This window comes from Gallinula chloropus, assembly GCF_964237585.1.
Source record: "Gallinula chloropus genome assembly, chromosome: 18".
In the NCBI taxonomy this organism is placed as follows: domain Eukaryota; kingdom Metazoa; phylum Chordata; class Aves; order Gruiformes; family Rallidae; genus Gallinula; species Gallinula chloropus.
The window spans coordinates 5322522-5338996 of NC_140103.1; the positions used below are offsets into that span (position 1 = coordinate 5322522).

The 16475-nt window shown below is 50.3% G+C and overlaps 1 protein-coding gene across 1 annotated transcript in view; it reads left to right on the forward strand.

Annotated features, from left to right (window-relative positions):
* Positions 1–818: 818 nt before the first annotated feature.
* Positions 819–16475, forward strand: part of ADAMTSL2 (ADAMTS like 2) — a gene marked incomplete at its 5' end in the record, with an annotated part of 26540 nt that continues 10883 nt past the window's right edge. The window contains 14 exon segments of the mRNA XM_084272635.1: positions 819–830; positions 836–922; positions 925–992; positions 2023–2134; positions 3141–3283; positions 3873–3948; positions 4346–4448; positions 6103–6248; positions 6349–6472; positions 7178–7258; positions 8191–8366; positions 9309–9651; positions 10348–10729; positions 15700–15803. Of these exon segments, the coding sequence (XP_084128761.1) occupies positions 819–830; positions 836–922; positions 925–992; positions 2023–2134; positions 3141–3283; positions 3873–3948; positions 4346–4448; positions 6103–6248; positions 6349–6472; positions 7178–7258; positions 8191–8366; positions 9309–9651; positions 10348–10729; positions 15700–15803 (1957 nt within the window).

The following is a 16475-nucleotide window of genomic DNA, read 5'->3' on the forward strand; positions in this document are numbered from 1 at the left end:
AGGTACCGTCCCCCCAATCTGGGCAGGTTGGGGGTGGGGGGAGAGCATCCCTCGGGGGGGTGCCCCCGGGGGGGCCCGGCGCTGCGTGTGCCGGGCGGGCGGGCGGCGGGGACGCATGCGTGCGGGCTCCCCCCGCCAGTGCCCCCCCGGCCTCGCCGCAGGAAACCGGCTGGCGGCCGCGGGCCGGCGCCGGGGGAGGCGAGGGGTTAACCGGGGTGGGGGCATCCCGGGCCGAGAGGTGTGAATTCCGCCCGCTTTCCTCCCCCCCCCACCCCTCCCGCCGCTATAAGAGCGGCCGGCGCGGGCTGGGGGGAGCCACTGCGGCGGCTCCTCCTCGCTGGAAGCCCCGGCGCTTTTGGCTGCCCTTTGAAGTCGGAGAGGGAGAAGGAGGGAGGGAGCGTCTGGGGCCGCCGCCGCTGCCGCTGCTGCTGCTCCGCGCCGCTACCGCCCGGCCCCGGAGCATCGCCCCGCCCGGCCCCGCCGCCTCCAGGTACGGCCCGTCCCGGCCCCGGGAGGGAGGGAGGGTGGGTGGGTGTGTATGGGGGGGTGTCGCGCTCCGCCAGTCCCTTCCCCGCTCCGCTGCTCGCCCCGGCTCTCCCTCCCGACTCTCCCGTCCGGCATCGCCCTCCCGCCGCGGGCAGGTCTGCGGGCTGCCGGCGGGGCTCCCTCCGGTACCGGCTCTGCGATGCTCGTGGGCGACATCCCTCTCCCCTTCTTTCATTTTTTCCTTCTATTTAAACACGCGGCTCCGACCGGCTCTGGGATAAACGCTGAGCGAGCTGTTATTGGCTTTGGGTCAGAAGTGTCTGGGAGCCTTAATGAAAACCAAGTGTAGGCAAGTCTCAGCCACCTGTCCCCGGGAGCCCCAGCCAAGCGCCCCGGGCTTCCATTAATCAATGGATCTGCCTCTTGGAAAGCGTCTTTTTTGCATGTTGGACCTCTACCCTGGGGTGCTCGCAAAGCCGAGTTTGGGGACCTGGAAGCCCTCTCCGGTAATTTCCCTTAAGCCAGATACCAAAGCCTCGCTGGCACTGCCGGCAGTCCTGCGCTTCCAAAAGTGTTACAAAATCCCTTGTGAGACCATAAAAAAAGGGGGGAGGAAAGAAGCTCTTCTAGGTGCAGAGCTGCAGTCCTGCCCCCTCTCCCCGGGAGCAGCACCTCTCCCACCTCCAAGATGCTGCCTAGTTACTTTTCAAGGGAAATTAGCTTAGGGGAGAGGCTTTTTTTCCCCCTCTTTCTTACAGACATGAGCTGCTTTGATTGCCTGGAAGCATGATTTCCTGAAACCTGCTCCTTTCTGGCTCTTGCAGTGAGGCTCACAATAAAATGTATTGTGGTTTTGAGCTGGGTTTTTATTTAAGAAAATGCCATTCTGGGTTACTCTTTCATGAGGCAGATGGAGAGGGAGATGAAAGGCTGACACTTGGGATGCTTTTCTTCTGCTCTTTAATTGTGGGTGGTTTCTTTTCTCTAAGAACAGGCTTCTTCCCTGGGAATCAGTGGGAATTAGAGTGGAACAAATGAAAAAAGGGGGGAAAAAATTAATGGCTGTTAATTGTGTTTGTGTTTGTTATGGAGCCTTTCATCTTGGTCTTCTAGGAGCAATTCCTTAAATGGGGATATTCAGTTGTGCTGCTTTTATAGAGCCAGGGACACTTCTTGTTCCTTGCTGCTCCTCCTGCAGTGCTTGCTTTGATGTATGTCGTGCGCTCTTCCACAGGCTTGGAGACTCTGCTTGCACTGGTGGTATCAAGTGCAGCCACTGGGAACCAGTGTAGGATTGTGGTTTGGAAGATAACGGAGATGGGATGTGAACTTGTCCTGTGTTAATGCTTCCACTAATTAAATATAACTTCTGGGTCAAGCCCTTGCTGTCACTGGTGGTTGGTGTCACTTAACTGACTGGGAACGCTGAAGAGGATGTGTGCTGTGTAACCCAGGCTGCAAAGCAGCCCCTGCTCTCAACAGGCTCTGGGGCTGGATGGGGAATTTCTCTTAGCGTGGTGTTTGGCTGCTTTTTAGGATGAAGCTATCTAAGTGGAGGTGGAGCAACATCTCCATCAGTGCACGATCCCAGCTGAAAGGCACCCTGGCCCTCCTTCTCGTGGGCAACGTCGCCTTTGTGATAGCTCAGGTAAGTGCATCACCTTGCTGGGGGTTCTCTGGGCTTTAAAACTCTGTGGTGTCTGGGGTGGGCAACCCTGGGAATTGTGTGACTGTATGCACATTGGGCCTCCAGCAAGCATGAGGGTGTATGACTGGGCTTAGCCCTTCAGTCTGGGCTTATCCCAAGCTGTACCTTCCATAGCTAAGAGTGCACAGATCCCACCCAGGGCTGCAGAAGGCTCTTGGGCGAGCACAGCTTTGTCAAGCCCATTTGCTTTGCATGGAATATCTTATCCCCTTCCCAGTAGACACAATTACAGAACCCCCCTAACCACCAGGTGATTCTGGATGGGAAAATACTTCCCTCCCATGCAGTGAGCAATAGCTGGGACCCCCGGGATGCCTCATGCCCATTGCGAAGGGGGCACCACACTCAGTACGTGCAGATGTGTGGTGGGGATGCTCCTGGTGGAGCAGCTCTCTTGCTCTCTGTGTGGTCACACCACTGCCTGTGGTGCCTGAGGGGTGGGAGGTGGGGTTGTCGAGGGCCATCCTGAAGTGACAAACCCGCTTTGGCATTTGCAAAGAGAGCACATGAGTTCCTTCATCCCGCTGGCAGGCTCTCCTGCTGCGGAGTGGCTTTGCAAGGGTTTCCTTAAGTTTTCAGTGAAGCTTTTGGCTGCAACCAGCTCTCCAGCTCCCTGAAGTCACCGTGCAGTGAGAGTCAGAGCGTGCTGAAAGATGTGGAGAGGTTAGGGATGCTTGGGAGCTCGGTTTTGCCAGCAGAGCGAAACAATGAAGGTTCCCTTTCCTGAGGAATCCCAAATATTGCCATTTCATTCCAATCTGTAATGAAAACAACTTGGAAAACACAGGGTTTCTGGCAAGATGGAAATCTTGGGCTCGACCTCAGATGGAGAAGGAAATGCCCTGTCAGCTCAGGGAAGGCTGGGTGAGGGATGCCTTCTGCCCACTTGTGAGGGCTCTGTGGTGTGGATGCTGATTGATGCTTCTCTGCCTGATGCCTCAAGCAGGACCTGACCCAGACCTCCAACAGCCTGGAGGAAGGGGCAGATGTCACAGCGTACTGGTGGGGCGAGTGGACCAAGTGGACAGCATGCACCAGGACCTGTGGGGGAGGCGTCAAGTCCCAGGAGAGGCACTGCCTGCGGCAGAGGTAGGGCATGTGCCTGCCAGGGCATAGAGACCTCCAGCTTGCTGGGGATGGCCTTGATCTAGAAGGCCATGGCTGGGTAGATAAGCACTGGTGAAGAGGTCTGGCAAATGCTGCTTGTGTGGAAGGTGAGTATGTCCCTGAGCATGCTGCTGTGAGGATGCTGGCCCTTGAGCATCCCTGCCAGGAGGACCAGCCAAGCTACTCCTGTGCTGGCCCTGAAGCTTCTCCTGTGGAGATCAGTGCAGATGGGCAGCAGATGTAGTGCAAGCTCATTCTCAAGGCTTCTAGGTGCAGCGGCGAGGACTTTGTGGTGCAGGGTTGGTTGAAGTCCCGCTGATCCTGGCTGCTTTCTGCCTTCACTGGGCTCTGTGGCTGCCAGACGGCACCATGGTACCTCCTAGGATGCTGAAATAAGAATAGCTGATGCTGCAGGTAGCAAAGCCAGAGAGACCTTTGCTGCTGAGACCATGACAGATCTCTGTGGCTCTGCTACATTGAGACCACTCTTACAGAAGCAAGGGACAAATATATTTTAAAAAGGGAAAAGAAGGGTTTGTGACCCCTGACTAACCATCGTTTCTTTATTCAGAAGAAAGTCAGTGAGTGGGCTGGCTAATAAAACTTGCACTGGAACATCCAAAAGATACCAGCTCTGCAAAGTACAAGTAAGGATATCCTTTTTCTCACCAGGAACACTTGATAACAAAACATGGACAGTCATGGTTGCTTTGTGCAGTGGCATTTCTGGGCCCCTTGAAGAGGGGACACTGTCCCATAGCTGTCACCCTACTGCCCCTCCAAGCAACTGGAGTTCCCATCTTTGGTGCCCATCACCATTATGTCAGGGCTTTGGGCCTTTTTGCCTGTGCTGGAGGCCATAAAACTCAGCGGGTGGTTCCTGCACCATCTCCTGGGGTGGGTGGTTTCCCCTGACTGTCCCTGCAGTGGGAGGAGGAGGAGGATGGGGCAGGCGATGGAAATGCTCTTTGCAGCTGGTCAAGATGTGCCAGAAACCTTTCCCACGTTTTGTTTTCATCAGGATGTTAATGTATCCCATTCTAGGAGTGTCCTGCGAACGGAAGGAGCTTTCGAGAGGAGCAGTGTTCATCATTTAACTCCCATGTGTATAATGGCAGAACATATCAATGGAAACCTTTATATCCTGGTAACAAGACACTCTTTGTGTGCTTCATAATGCTTACCCAAACTATTTTGAATAGTTATGATGCTGTAGCCTGCAAGAAGGCTCCTCCTCTGTTGTTTTAAAGTGACTTCTTTTTTTCTTCCAGAGACACTGTCAACTCTCTCCCAAGCTCAAAGGCACACTTTGCAGCTGCAGGGTAGCTCAGAAATAAACTGATGTGAAATTGTGGCTGTAGCCTGTGTTGGTGTCAGCTCCTGAGGACCAGAGAGCTGAAAGGCTGGAGGAGGATGTAAGAGCATGGGGTGGTGGACTGCACTGGCAGGGAGAATCCAGCTCACCCAAACAAGTGTCCTTTGAACTGGGGCTGTGACTGGCTGTGTTGCATTTTGGTGACATTGGCACCCTTGGTGTGCTCTGACAAATGTCCCTGAGGTGCTGTCAGTCAGTTTAGTCATCCGGGGTGAGCGATGCAGAACTACAGGATTAACTTGGGAGTCAGAGACTGAGATTTGATTTAATTTTTAGGTACCTAACTTCTATAGAGCAAGTCACAGCCAATTTTTACAGCTGCTGGGAACCCAGGACCCTCCTCCTGAGGAGGGGCTCCTGAGTGCTGGTTCTTCAGATTCAGCGTTGTTTGGGTATCTAAAAAATAGAGATGGGCTCTAATGTAACTTTCTTATTTTAGGGGTCTCTGTACATACCAAAGAATGAGTGTGTTTCATAGAATTACTTACCACTTCCTTCTCATGTGAAACAAGCCCCTGTCTCACCAGCCTTCTTGGCATGGTAGAACATGACCCATGCAGGCTGGTTAGCTGTAACTACTTGGCTGCTTTTGTCCCTTTCCTATGGCAAAGTGACAACTTCTTTGAACATACTTGCTCTTCAGGGTGGTTCACCAGAATAGTTACAGTGAATTGTTTTGTTTCTTAGCAGGCTTTCACGTGGCTCCCAGGGGATTTGCAGGATAATGTTTTGACATTGATGCTGTCTTGCTTGGGCACAGAGGCCAGTGGGTATAATGAGCGCTCGCTAGTTGGTAGAGTTCAACACTTAGTGTTGGGTTTCTGATGCAAATATGAATTTGTCATTTGCTTCCTGTGGATGTTACAAAATGTGGGGACTGCTCTGCCAGTGGATGCAGCCAGCCTGTGAAAAACAGAGGGTGGATTAAACCCAGCTCTTGGGTGAATGTTTATGGAAAAACTGTTTTAAACTACTATGGCTTTGAATATAGTTTTACTTGTAATGTATTTATAAAAATATACCTATGTTAATTAATTGTTATATGCATGTTCATGTATTGACATGTATTTGTAATGTGTACATACCTACTACTGCAAGTCCTTGCACAGAATAGTGGCCGTTGCTGCTCCAGCACATCCCCTGGGCTGATGCCTGGTGGGTGATGCTGGTGATAACACCAGCGCTTCTGCTCCTGGCAGCAGAGGGGACTGTCTGGCTGTGCAAAGGTTTGCAGCAGCATGCCATCAGAAGCACAATCTCCTGTCCAGCCTGAAGCACAAGAGATGGTAGCTTCTGAACTGCTGGCTGCTGGGCAGTTGTGCTGTTGCTGCTGTTTAGCTTGGCAGAGATTCGTTGACATTGCTAGGATGAAAGTCATTGTGTTTTCTGCTGTTTTTGAATGTGTCTTTATATCCTTTCCCCTTAGATGACTATGTTCACATTTCTAGCAAGCCCTGTGACCTCCATTGCACCACTGTGGATGGTCAGAGACAGTTAATGGTTCAGGCTCGGGATGGAACATCCTGCAAATACACTGATTTCCGAGGGGTTTGCGTGTCTGGAAAATGTGAGGTTGTTAAACATTATAGCAAAAATCTTGTTGTTAGCATTCAGAAAGTTACAGTGGGTGCGACATCTGCCTGACCTGCAATACTCTCTTGTGTGTTCTTAGCCCATTGGGTGCGATGGCATTCTCTTTTCCACCCACACCTTGGATAAGTGTGGAGTTTGCCAAGGAGATGGGAGCAGCTGCACTCATGTGACCGGCAGTTATCGGAAGGGGAATTCTCATCTTGGTAAGGCTCTTGGGACAGTTGCCTCTGTTTCTATTGGCAGGCTGTTTTAAAAACAGACTTATTTTTTGGTGAATAGCTTATAGTTCTGACCAACTGCCCTGCTTCGGTTTTTCCTGTGTGTTAATGCCACCTGGGAATTGGGGCAGGGAGACCCTTCTTTAAAGCAAGCCAGTAACCAGAGACTCTGAGGTCTCTGATGCTGGATGGGGCAAAGGGTGATGCAAGAAACTGGTGTCTATTTGAGTCTTATTTTTCATGGAAAAAAGACTAGAAAGAAATGACTTATAATAACAGGAAGCTGGGATATTTTGAAAGACCAGGATTTCCAAAATTAGTGTGATGTAAAGCAACAGGAACCTACTTGTCCTAATGATTTAACTCGAGCACAATGATTAATGCTGTCTGAGAATCTAAGATGTTACAAGCTTTGGTAACATCAGTGGCCGTAGGAGGACTTGTCCCATCACTTGCCTGCTACTGAGCAAAGGGAGTTGAAGGAGGAACACGTTGTAATCTTGCTTTTCTGTTGTTGTAAGGCCCTGTTTGCAGCCTAACAGATACCAGCACTAGTTTTAATCCATAACTCCTTCAAAATAGCTCTGGGTCCAGCCCCACTGGCTTGATAGATCGCAATATTGACTGTTGAGAGCTTGGTTTGGATTATTGGTTACGAAGTTCCTTTCATTAATCTGTAGTTTCCCACAGGCTATTCTCTGGTAACACACATTCCTGCTGGAGCAAGGGATATCCAGATAGTAGAGCGGAAAAAATCTGCAGATGTTCTGGGTGTGTATAACCTCTTGGTACTTCCCTGCGCCGCACGCTGACACCAGCTAATGCTTTTTCCAGTGTGAATGTGAACGGAGCTTTATTGCAGACATGAGCTAAACCCATAGTCAACGTAAATCACAACTGTGTTGTCTAAGCCAGGGCATTTCTCCTTGTTGCTGTCTGAGCACCTGGGCTGTGTATCTCTATTTTCATTGATTTAATGCCTTAACTGTTGGTCAATATTGCTCCCAGTGGTGTGTGACAAAGGCACCGGTGCCAGATCAGATGGCACAGTGACTTCACCTCTCTTGTGATACCCTTGATGTCCTCATGCTTGGGGAATGTGCAATGGCCACATGACAGGAGCACCATGGAGATGTGACCTCACTGAAATATAGGTGGCTATGCCATCTGTCTTGTGGTGGAGATGGCAGAGCTGCTCAGGAGGAGCATGGCAAAATCTGGGCTTGCCCAAGAGAAGCACATCTTCTGCCACAGAGGCTCAAGGCCATGTGTACAAAGGCTTGAATGTTGAAGAATTAATACAATTCCTGGGCTAGCTCGGGATGAGCCATCTTGGGCTGTGTCAAGCAGCATCAGCTCAGTGCTCCCAAGGAGGCAGCTCGTGCTGTTGGCCATCTGAGTCTGCTTGTTTTCTGCAGAGCTGTGATTATTCAGTGTTCATGTTGTGGTAGTGCCAAAAGGGTGAGAGGAGCCATGTACCCAGGAGTTCATGATGTAGAGGGGCACATCACCCAGAACTCTGGGCACATAACTTGCATGATATGTGCTGGACAGAGTTGATAAGTGTCCTGTAACATAGGAGAAACACTTGTTTTATTCCTGTGATGCTCATAACTTTATCCACTAACACCCCAAGCAGCAATATTACATGTTCTGCTCTTACATGTCATGGCACTGACTTATTTTTTTTCTCTCACTTGAAGCTGTGGCTGATGAAGCTGGGTACTACTTCTTCAATGGGAACTACAAAGTTGACAGTCCAAAGAACTTCAACATTGCAGGCACAGTGTTCAAGTACCGCAGGCCCATGGATGTCTATGAGACTGGCATAGAGTATATTGTTGCCCAGGGACCAACAAATCAAGGCTTGAATATAATGGTGTGCTCTGGCTTTAAGGTTTTAATGCTGGGGGAGGGTGTGATGGGGAAAGGAAACTCTGTGTTGGCCTGAGGAAGGGGTGGGTGTGGGAGGTGAGTCTTGCTGTGGCTTCCCAGGTTTCCTGGGCAGTTTGAGGAGGAGAGTGGGAGCACTGACTGGGCCCAGTTCCTTGCATGACTCTGTTTTACTTGCGTCAGTGCTCTCGGATGCAGGCAGGGCTGAGAATAACCAGCGTGGGCTTGGTAACCCCTCTCTGCAGGGAGAGGATGCCTCAGGCACTGTGGGGGGGAGATTTCTCTTTCTTGGCATTTCTAGCCAAGTTACCTGGCAGGAAAAGGAAAAATAAGGAACTGGGCTGTGTAGCTTAGAGAAGTGCACAAAACTTAAACCCCAAATCTATTGTGACAGCAAGCTGTCTAAAACCAGATATGAAGAAAAGTCACTTAACTCTTCATCTGGGCAGCCAGCCAGAACCCAACTCCTGTGATGTTCTAGGCAGCCCAGGGCCCTACTGGAAGGGGGAGGGATGGCTCCTTGGGTGCTTATAAAGCATCAGGACATTAAAGGTTGTTGTAGTGGATCTGCAGGTGAAGGGGGTGTGTGTGCTCCTCATTCACCATAAAGCCACCATATAATGTGTCTGTGAGGGATGGTCAGTAACTTCTCCAGTAACCCCCTCAAGTCTCTGGTTGCTCAGCAGCAGAGGAGGGAGCATGACCTGCTGCTCCCAGTCCCTGAGCTGGGGCTAATCCCCAGGGGAACACTGACAAATAACCCTTGGAAGATTGTGCTGGGCCCCAGTTGTAAGGAGGTGGCAATACAATGGGAAGCAGATTGGGAATAGCAAAGTAGATGCTCACCAGCTGTCAAGTCAGATATGAATCACAAGCTCTGTGTGCCACATCCTTGCTGCACCCACTAATAACATGACTTGTTTGCCAGGTCTGGAATCAAAATGGCAAGAGTCCATCCATCACATTTGAATACACCCTCCTGAGGAAGCCACACTCAAAAAACCTGCAGCCCATCTACTACACCTTCTCGGAGTCAGAGAGTGAAGAAAGCAGGGAGTTTGATGGAGATGTGCCACTGGGATTTATCCAGCACAACGCAACCTATTTTGGGAAAATCTCCAGGGAAAGGATAGATCTGGAGAACCAGGTGTTTGGAAGGCAGGACACGGAGGAAGATTTAAACTTGAGCAAAGGTCAGGAAACCAATGAGGTCTATGAAAGAGCAGAAACAATTGACTGTGAGCCAAAACTGAAGGGCAAACAACCCCAAGGTAAGGAGGAGACTTGGGCCTCACTGTTCTGCTTCTCAGAGCTCTTGTTGAGAAATGCTCTGTTTCTACCTTTGGTGATTCTGCTGGTTTGTTTTTTGGAAACCTTGGAAAGTTCTTTAAAACATCTCTGCTCATAAATCCTCTTTGCCCTTCAGGTTCTGGTTTCTGGTGGGTAGGGGGGTGGATGTGGGTAAGGTCTCACTGCTGGTGCCCTGCCGTGCTTTGCCTCATGCCAAGGACAGAAGGGATCCCTGGGTGCACTGAGGTCCCATCACAACATCTTCCATCACCTCCCACCTCTGCCCAGCCCCTAGCAACCTCCTTCCCACTCCAGCCCCTTCGGCATCCCACCACCAAACTGCCTTGAATGCTTTCCCAGCATGGCTGCATGGGCTCTAGGGCCAGGAGGGCATCTTCCTTTCTGACCTTTGCTATTGCTTGGGGCAGTGCTGGCAGGTGCTGAGTTGTCTTCTGGCCACACGATAGCAGGATGAGACCCACAGAGCTGCACACCCTTCCCAAAGGGGTACAACCTCATGAGATTCCCCTTCCCCAAGACCCCAGCTCTTCCCACTAACCTCCCAGGTGGCTGCTCAGGCTCTGTTGTGCCCCTGCTGCTCCGGGCTGCTTTTGCCTCCCAGCCTGAATGCATTTTGTGGTTGTCACTGTTGTTTCCCCCTGTTGGCTCCAATCTAGATTCAAACGTAACCAGGTCTACTTACCAGACAGACCATGATGACCGAGACTTCAACCCCAGGTTCACCTCCAGGGAGTTCCTTTCAGAGAATGCCATCACGGACAAGCTGCTGGACAAGACCTCAGACTCCAAGGAGCTGATGCTCAACATGACTATGAACAGCATCTTCGCCCAGGGAGAACAAATCAACTCTGTGGGGCCACACATTGACAGCCTCTATGTTGACTACGAGGACACTGATGGCATTGTGACCTACACCATTAATAGCACCTACATGGAGCTGAGCAATGGCAAAGCCAGCAACACCTCTGCAGAGACACCGTTTTCAAATGCCACTGTCACCATGACCAGCCCTCAAGGGAACAGAACCCACAAAGCAAGGTAGGAGACATGTCTAACTATAGTCAATCCTATTTGGTGCTATTCTTGACTTGCAATAGCCCTGTGCTCGGTGCAGACCCCATTGCATGGTTTCTATATGCTTCAGAAGGTAAGTGGGGGTAGGATGATGTATGTGAAAGCTTTTTTCAGGACTTAATTTGTAAGGAAGGGCCAGAGGTTTGGGAGCAGAAAGTCAAGAGAGTATTTAAGCAACAGAAAACTCGCTGCCCTCCTTAGTGGGGCTGTTGACAAGTCCACACTGATGGCTGTCATCTGGTGCATTGCTGTGGCCATAAAGAAGCTACTTCATTTTGTTGTCTCTTGACACTCTGCTCTGATTCCCCAGGGCCCTTTCTCAAGTTTTGATGCAGCAGAAGTTGGTCCTGGGTCCTTTTTAACCCACCCTGTTGACTGCCACCCACGATCCTCCTTGCTTGTGCTGGCAAGAACATGCATGGTCCTGCTTGCTCCACAGCTGCTGGAGAGGCAGAGCAGGACAGCAGGAGGTCTTCTGTAGGAAAGAGCCTGGGCTTGCTACCTTGATGGGTGCAGAAGCAGTGCAATTAGTCACTACTCTAAGAACATCAAAAGCTCTCCAGTGGGAGCTCGTGGATTGATACTAGGGCTGTCCCTCCAGTGTTCCATGAATACCTGGTTCCTGAAATGTAGTGGAAGGTTAAAAGAACAAAAAGCAAAGCTTGATCTATTTTTAGCAGCAGAATTCATCCAGGCAAGGGTGGGCTGGCTGACAGGGAGTCTCGGGGTAGTGCTTGTCCACACATCTGTGTCTAGGGTCTTCTGGGGTGCCCTGGGCCTTTCTGAGGAGTTTCTACAAGTTAAAGCAGTCTGTGGATAGCTGGGACTGAAACAAGTGCCTTGGAGTCATTGAGGCTCACAGGTGTGGATTTGGGTCTTGCTGAGACTTGAGTCTCTTCCTGACTCTGCTTTAACTCTTCTGTCTTCTGGTGTCATTCTTCACTGGTGATGAGGCTATGATGCTGAGCTTCAGAGGATACAAAGCCCTGAGCTCTCTGCTTGTAGTTAGCTGTATTTACCCAGAACTTAAACTAGCTTATGCTAGAGCAACTTGTGCTAAAGAAAATGTCCGTGAAGCCAAATGTATCACAAACTTCTTAACGTTAAGAACATTAAAACAGTGCCAAGGGCTTGAGTCTATTGTCTCTTCTCGTGGCTTGGCTTGGGAAGGTTGCCTTCAGCTGCTGAAGCAGGTGTAGTGTCAGCACTCGGGCAGGCACAAGGGTCTCCCCTGCCCTGGGGGGGCTGCCATATCCCCTCTGTCCTTCTTAGTAGCCTTGACCCACACCTTTCTCCTGGTAGCTGCTAAAGGGGTCAGATGCTCTCCTGCCTCCTGGGAGCAGAGGGACCTTTACACCCTTCAGCACAGCTCAGCTATACAGGCTGGCAGTGGCTCCAGTGCAGGTCTTTGTGGTACTATTAACCCCACTTGCACACCAGCCCCTCTCTTGAAGGCAAAGGGTGAGGATTTAACCCCCTTCAGGCACCATGCCTAGCTCTGCAACTCTTTCCCCGTTCTCCTGGCTGTTCTACAATGTTCCCTCTTATTTTATTCTAGAATGAGGGGAATAGGAACTCTCCAGATCTGAACATAAATATCAAAGATGTTTAGTTCAAGCTTTGCCCTAGCCAGAACTCTGCATCCAGATGCAGCAAGATGCTCAGCTCCTCGCTGGCTGAAAGGTCAGTGCAGGTGAGGTGCAGGAAATGTGATGCTTGGAAACATGTAATTTTTTTAAAATGTGTGGGAGGAAGGCAACAAAACAACCTGCACCTCATCTCAAGAGGCTTCAGCTCCCCTCTGGAGGCTTTGCTGTCACCCCAGCAGTTCAGAAAGCCCCATAATGTCGCCAACAGCTGGAGCATCTGGCTGTGAAGGAGGGATAGACAGGCATGCCTGCAAGCTCAGCCCCACTGCAGGGATGGGTAATCCCTGTGTGAAGGGACTGTTGGGGCAGAAGGGACTGTTGGGACAGCCTGCTCTGTCCCTTTCCCCAGCTTCTTATTTACTACTTTGAGGCCAGTTGCAGTCGCCATGCTCACTGCTAATAGTGACTTCTGGGTGGGAAGGATGGACAAGGAGCCCCAGGTCAGCTCACTGAGGTCAGGGTCAAAGCTTCTCCTGGCATCCGATGAGGCAGAATCAAGCTTACTGAGAGCTGGGTGTGGGTTTGTGTCATGGGAAGTGGGCTGGAGCATGAGGCAGAGCATTGGTCTTCTCCTTCCAGGAGAAAGGGGGAGGTGGGACAGTCAGAAGCTGCACTGAAGGAACTGGTGTTGGGGAGAAGGGAAAAGCTCTTGCCCTGTGTGTGGGGCAGCGTGGGCCATCCACAGCCCTGGAGCTGACAGCAGTGGGCTGGGGCATCCAGTCCCTTATTTGGGTTAGTCTAGTTCCGGGCAGGAGCTTGGACTTCATCCCTTCCAGCTCATTCCCAGGCTCCACTTGGGATGGATGGTGGCTTTTTGCTTGCTTTTCACTTCAGCCAGCAAGGAAGGATTGTCTCTCTGCAGCCTGTACCCCACTAGTCTGTACATGCAGGATGGTGGGGGCTGGAGCTGGGCCTCTTTAGTTCTCTCTGAGCTGCTGTAGCTCTCAGGGGGGATGGGGCCGTCCCATTACAGAGCACCTTGCACTGGTGCTGTGCACACTTCCTCTCTGGGAACAACACCCCCTGGCACAGCACTGTGCAGGGGGTTTCTTGTGCTCTGTGGGGAGGGATGTAAGTGCTGCTTTTCCTCTCCTGGAGCAGTTAAAAATCTTCCTGTGGCATGCAAGGGTGGATCCAGGTACCCTTTGTCCTTCATCTCTGCAGCTGGAGCTGATTTAAGCTCCAGCTTAAATGTGAAAACTGAAATAAACTGAAATAAAATACAGAAATACAAGCCTGGGTTGCTGGACCTTCATCTGTGATGTTTGTGCTTGTCAGGACTAGTCTCTTGCTTTGGGGACTGTTTTGGGAAGATGGGTGGCCCAGGTCTGAGCTGGAGGGGTGGTGCTAACTTTTGGTGCAGTTTCTTGCTTGAAAAGCAGAAGCTCAACCCAGGCAGGGAAGAAAAATACTTGACTTTTACAATAAAGCTCATCATAAAGAGAGAAAAATAAGGGGGAAAGGGGGGAAAAACCACCCCAGCTTTGTAGGCCAATACTTGCTATGGTAAGAGCCGAACGCTGCCCTCTGCCCCCAAGTCTGACTGCTCAGGAAAGAACTTGTCCCTGCGACCTTGCCACACAGAGAAGCAGCTCTTTATTTAGGATCATACACCTTAAAGGGACGCTGTTGAAAAGATATCTGTCCTCAGTTGTAGTATAAAGTTTATTTTGAAGCTTACTGTCTTCTGCAAGGGAGAGGAGTCCTGGTCCTAGCCTAACTTGGGGAGTGTTGGGGGGTTTTTGGTGCCTTCAAGCAGGGTATAGACCTGAGGATCAGGTAGTATTCCCTTCTCCAGACAAATTAAAGTACAAAACCCAGATGTTGACTATGTTTTAGCACATCTTGCTGGAAACTCCCATCTTGTAAGGCTCCTCCTGGCTGGGTGACAGCCAGCAGCACACCGATGGCAGCCGGGATCAGGGGCTGATGCAGGTCCCCAGGCAGGATAATTTTGGCAAGATGAAGCCCTATTTATAGGGAGCTGAGATTTGTTATTTTCCCCACAAAAAATAGTCACATTCATTTCGGTTCCATTTCAAACGCAGGAAGCGACCGTTTGCCAAACTGACAGAGCAAAAATCAACAGGGAAAATGAGATTGTTGTTGTTTTTAATCCTTCTGGAGGCTCAGTGCTGGCGGTGGAAGAAGGGTGGGTCTGAAAGGAAACGGCTGGATATCTCAACAGTGTCCTTTTAAAAGTTGATTTGGTAGACTAGACCTCAACTGGTGGTTTTTTTTTTTTGTTTTACTTACAAACAACTAAATAAGGCAATTCCAGAGCTTCTGCTGCCTAGAAATCATACAAGCTGCATATCTCGCCAGGCCAGAGACAAGAGGATGTCAGGGTACATACAACCTTGTACGCTATTTCAGTGTAGCTGTTTCAAGGGTTTGAACAAAGGTGTGAGAAGAGAATTTTGAAGCCTTTTGTGGTAAAGGTGCAGTATCCCTGATGATACCTTACAGCACGTAGGATGCACTGGACTGGGAGAAGCTGTTATCCTTGCTTTGACAAATGCTTTTTCATACACCAGGCTGACTCCTTGAGCCGATGGCATTACGTGTCTGAGCACAGCGTGGATGTGGGAGATGCAAACTGCCTCTCCAAAATAAACCAGAGTAAACCCTACCACACCAAGAGTGGCAAAAGCAGCGGGTAGGCAAATGGCATGCCTTGTTGTTTAGAAGTAAATTGTTCTGAGAAGCAAGCTTCTCAACTCCCGTGCCACGTGTAGGTGCTTGGAAGGAGTGAGCTGCTGAGATTTGAGCAGCGGAAAGCTCTGCTGCATTGAGCAGCCCGGCCCTGGAGATGTAGGGGAGGAGATACTGCACCTTTAGTTGCTGTATGCCAAGGGCCAGGTGTATTTGAGCAGAAAAAACAAAAAAAATGCAAACTTTGTTAAATTCTGAACTGTTTCTACTTGTGGGTATTTTTATCCCATTCTCTCTATTTCTAGACAGTGGAAGCTCTGCCTCTAACCGGGCTGGGGATTCTACTTGGGGCTCAGGACAGGTATGTTGTGAAACAAAACCAAACCGATCCAAACTAAATGAACAAAAATACAAACCAACCTCTCCCCCAAAAAAAACCAAATCAGAAAAACCAAACCCAACTGCCAAACTAAAGCAAATCCCTTCCCAAAAACCCAAACCCAACCGAACTGCAGCCTGCTGGCAGATGTGTGTGTCTGACGTGGCCTTTCACCGCTCGCCTTGTAAATGCCTTTTTTTTTTGTTTGTTTGTTTTGTTTTGTTTGTTTTCTTTTGTTTGCTTATCGCTAGAAACAGATTGAAGTTGTTAAGAAAGGGCCAAGGTGTGAGTGCTGCTGACATGTACAGGTGGAAGCTTTCCTCCCATGAACCCTGCAGCTCTACATGTACCACAGGTAGTTATAAGGAGCAGCCAAATTCTGCACAGCCGCTGAAATCACCTGGTGTGTGAGTCACTTTTATGTCTGTTAGGGATGGGAAGGACCTGGTGATGTGTAGGGGTATCTGGTGATCAACCCCAAATCCGCTCCACCGGGTGCAAACAGGGGGAGAGGAGCCAGGGTGCAAGGTGTGCAAAGCCCACCAGCCTTGTGGGTGTGTCGGGGGCTGGGTGCTGGTGCCCAGTGTGCCCATCATCCTGCAAATCATCCCTCCTTTGGGGAGCTCTGAAGGTCGCCTTCGCTTCCCAGCCCAGCAGGGATGTGCTGGTGCTTGGCAGGATCCCCAAACCTGTGCTGAGTCTCAGCATATTGTTTCTTCTTTTTCTTTTTTCCCTTTTTTTTCCCCCCCTCCTTCCTTCCTTTGACTGCTCAGAGGGGTTTGAAAAGCTCAGCTGCTTCCCCACAGAGTGAAATTTTGAAGATTGTTCAGCTCTGGCATGAAACAAAATAGCATTTGGCTTTTTGATTTTTGTTTTGTTTCTCCCCCTCCTTCTACCCTGGAGCCTGATCTCGGCTGCGAGGGTGTGAATCTGGAACAGACACGTGGATACCAGGGATATCAAAACTGAGCCTGTATTCTTTTTTGCCTAAATCCTCCCCTTTTGCCCCCAAAAAACTTTAAGATGT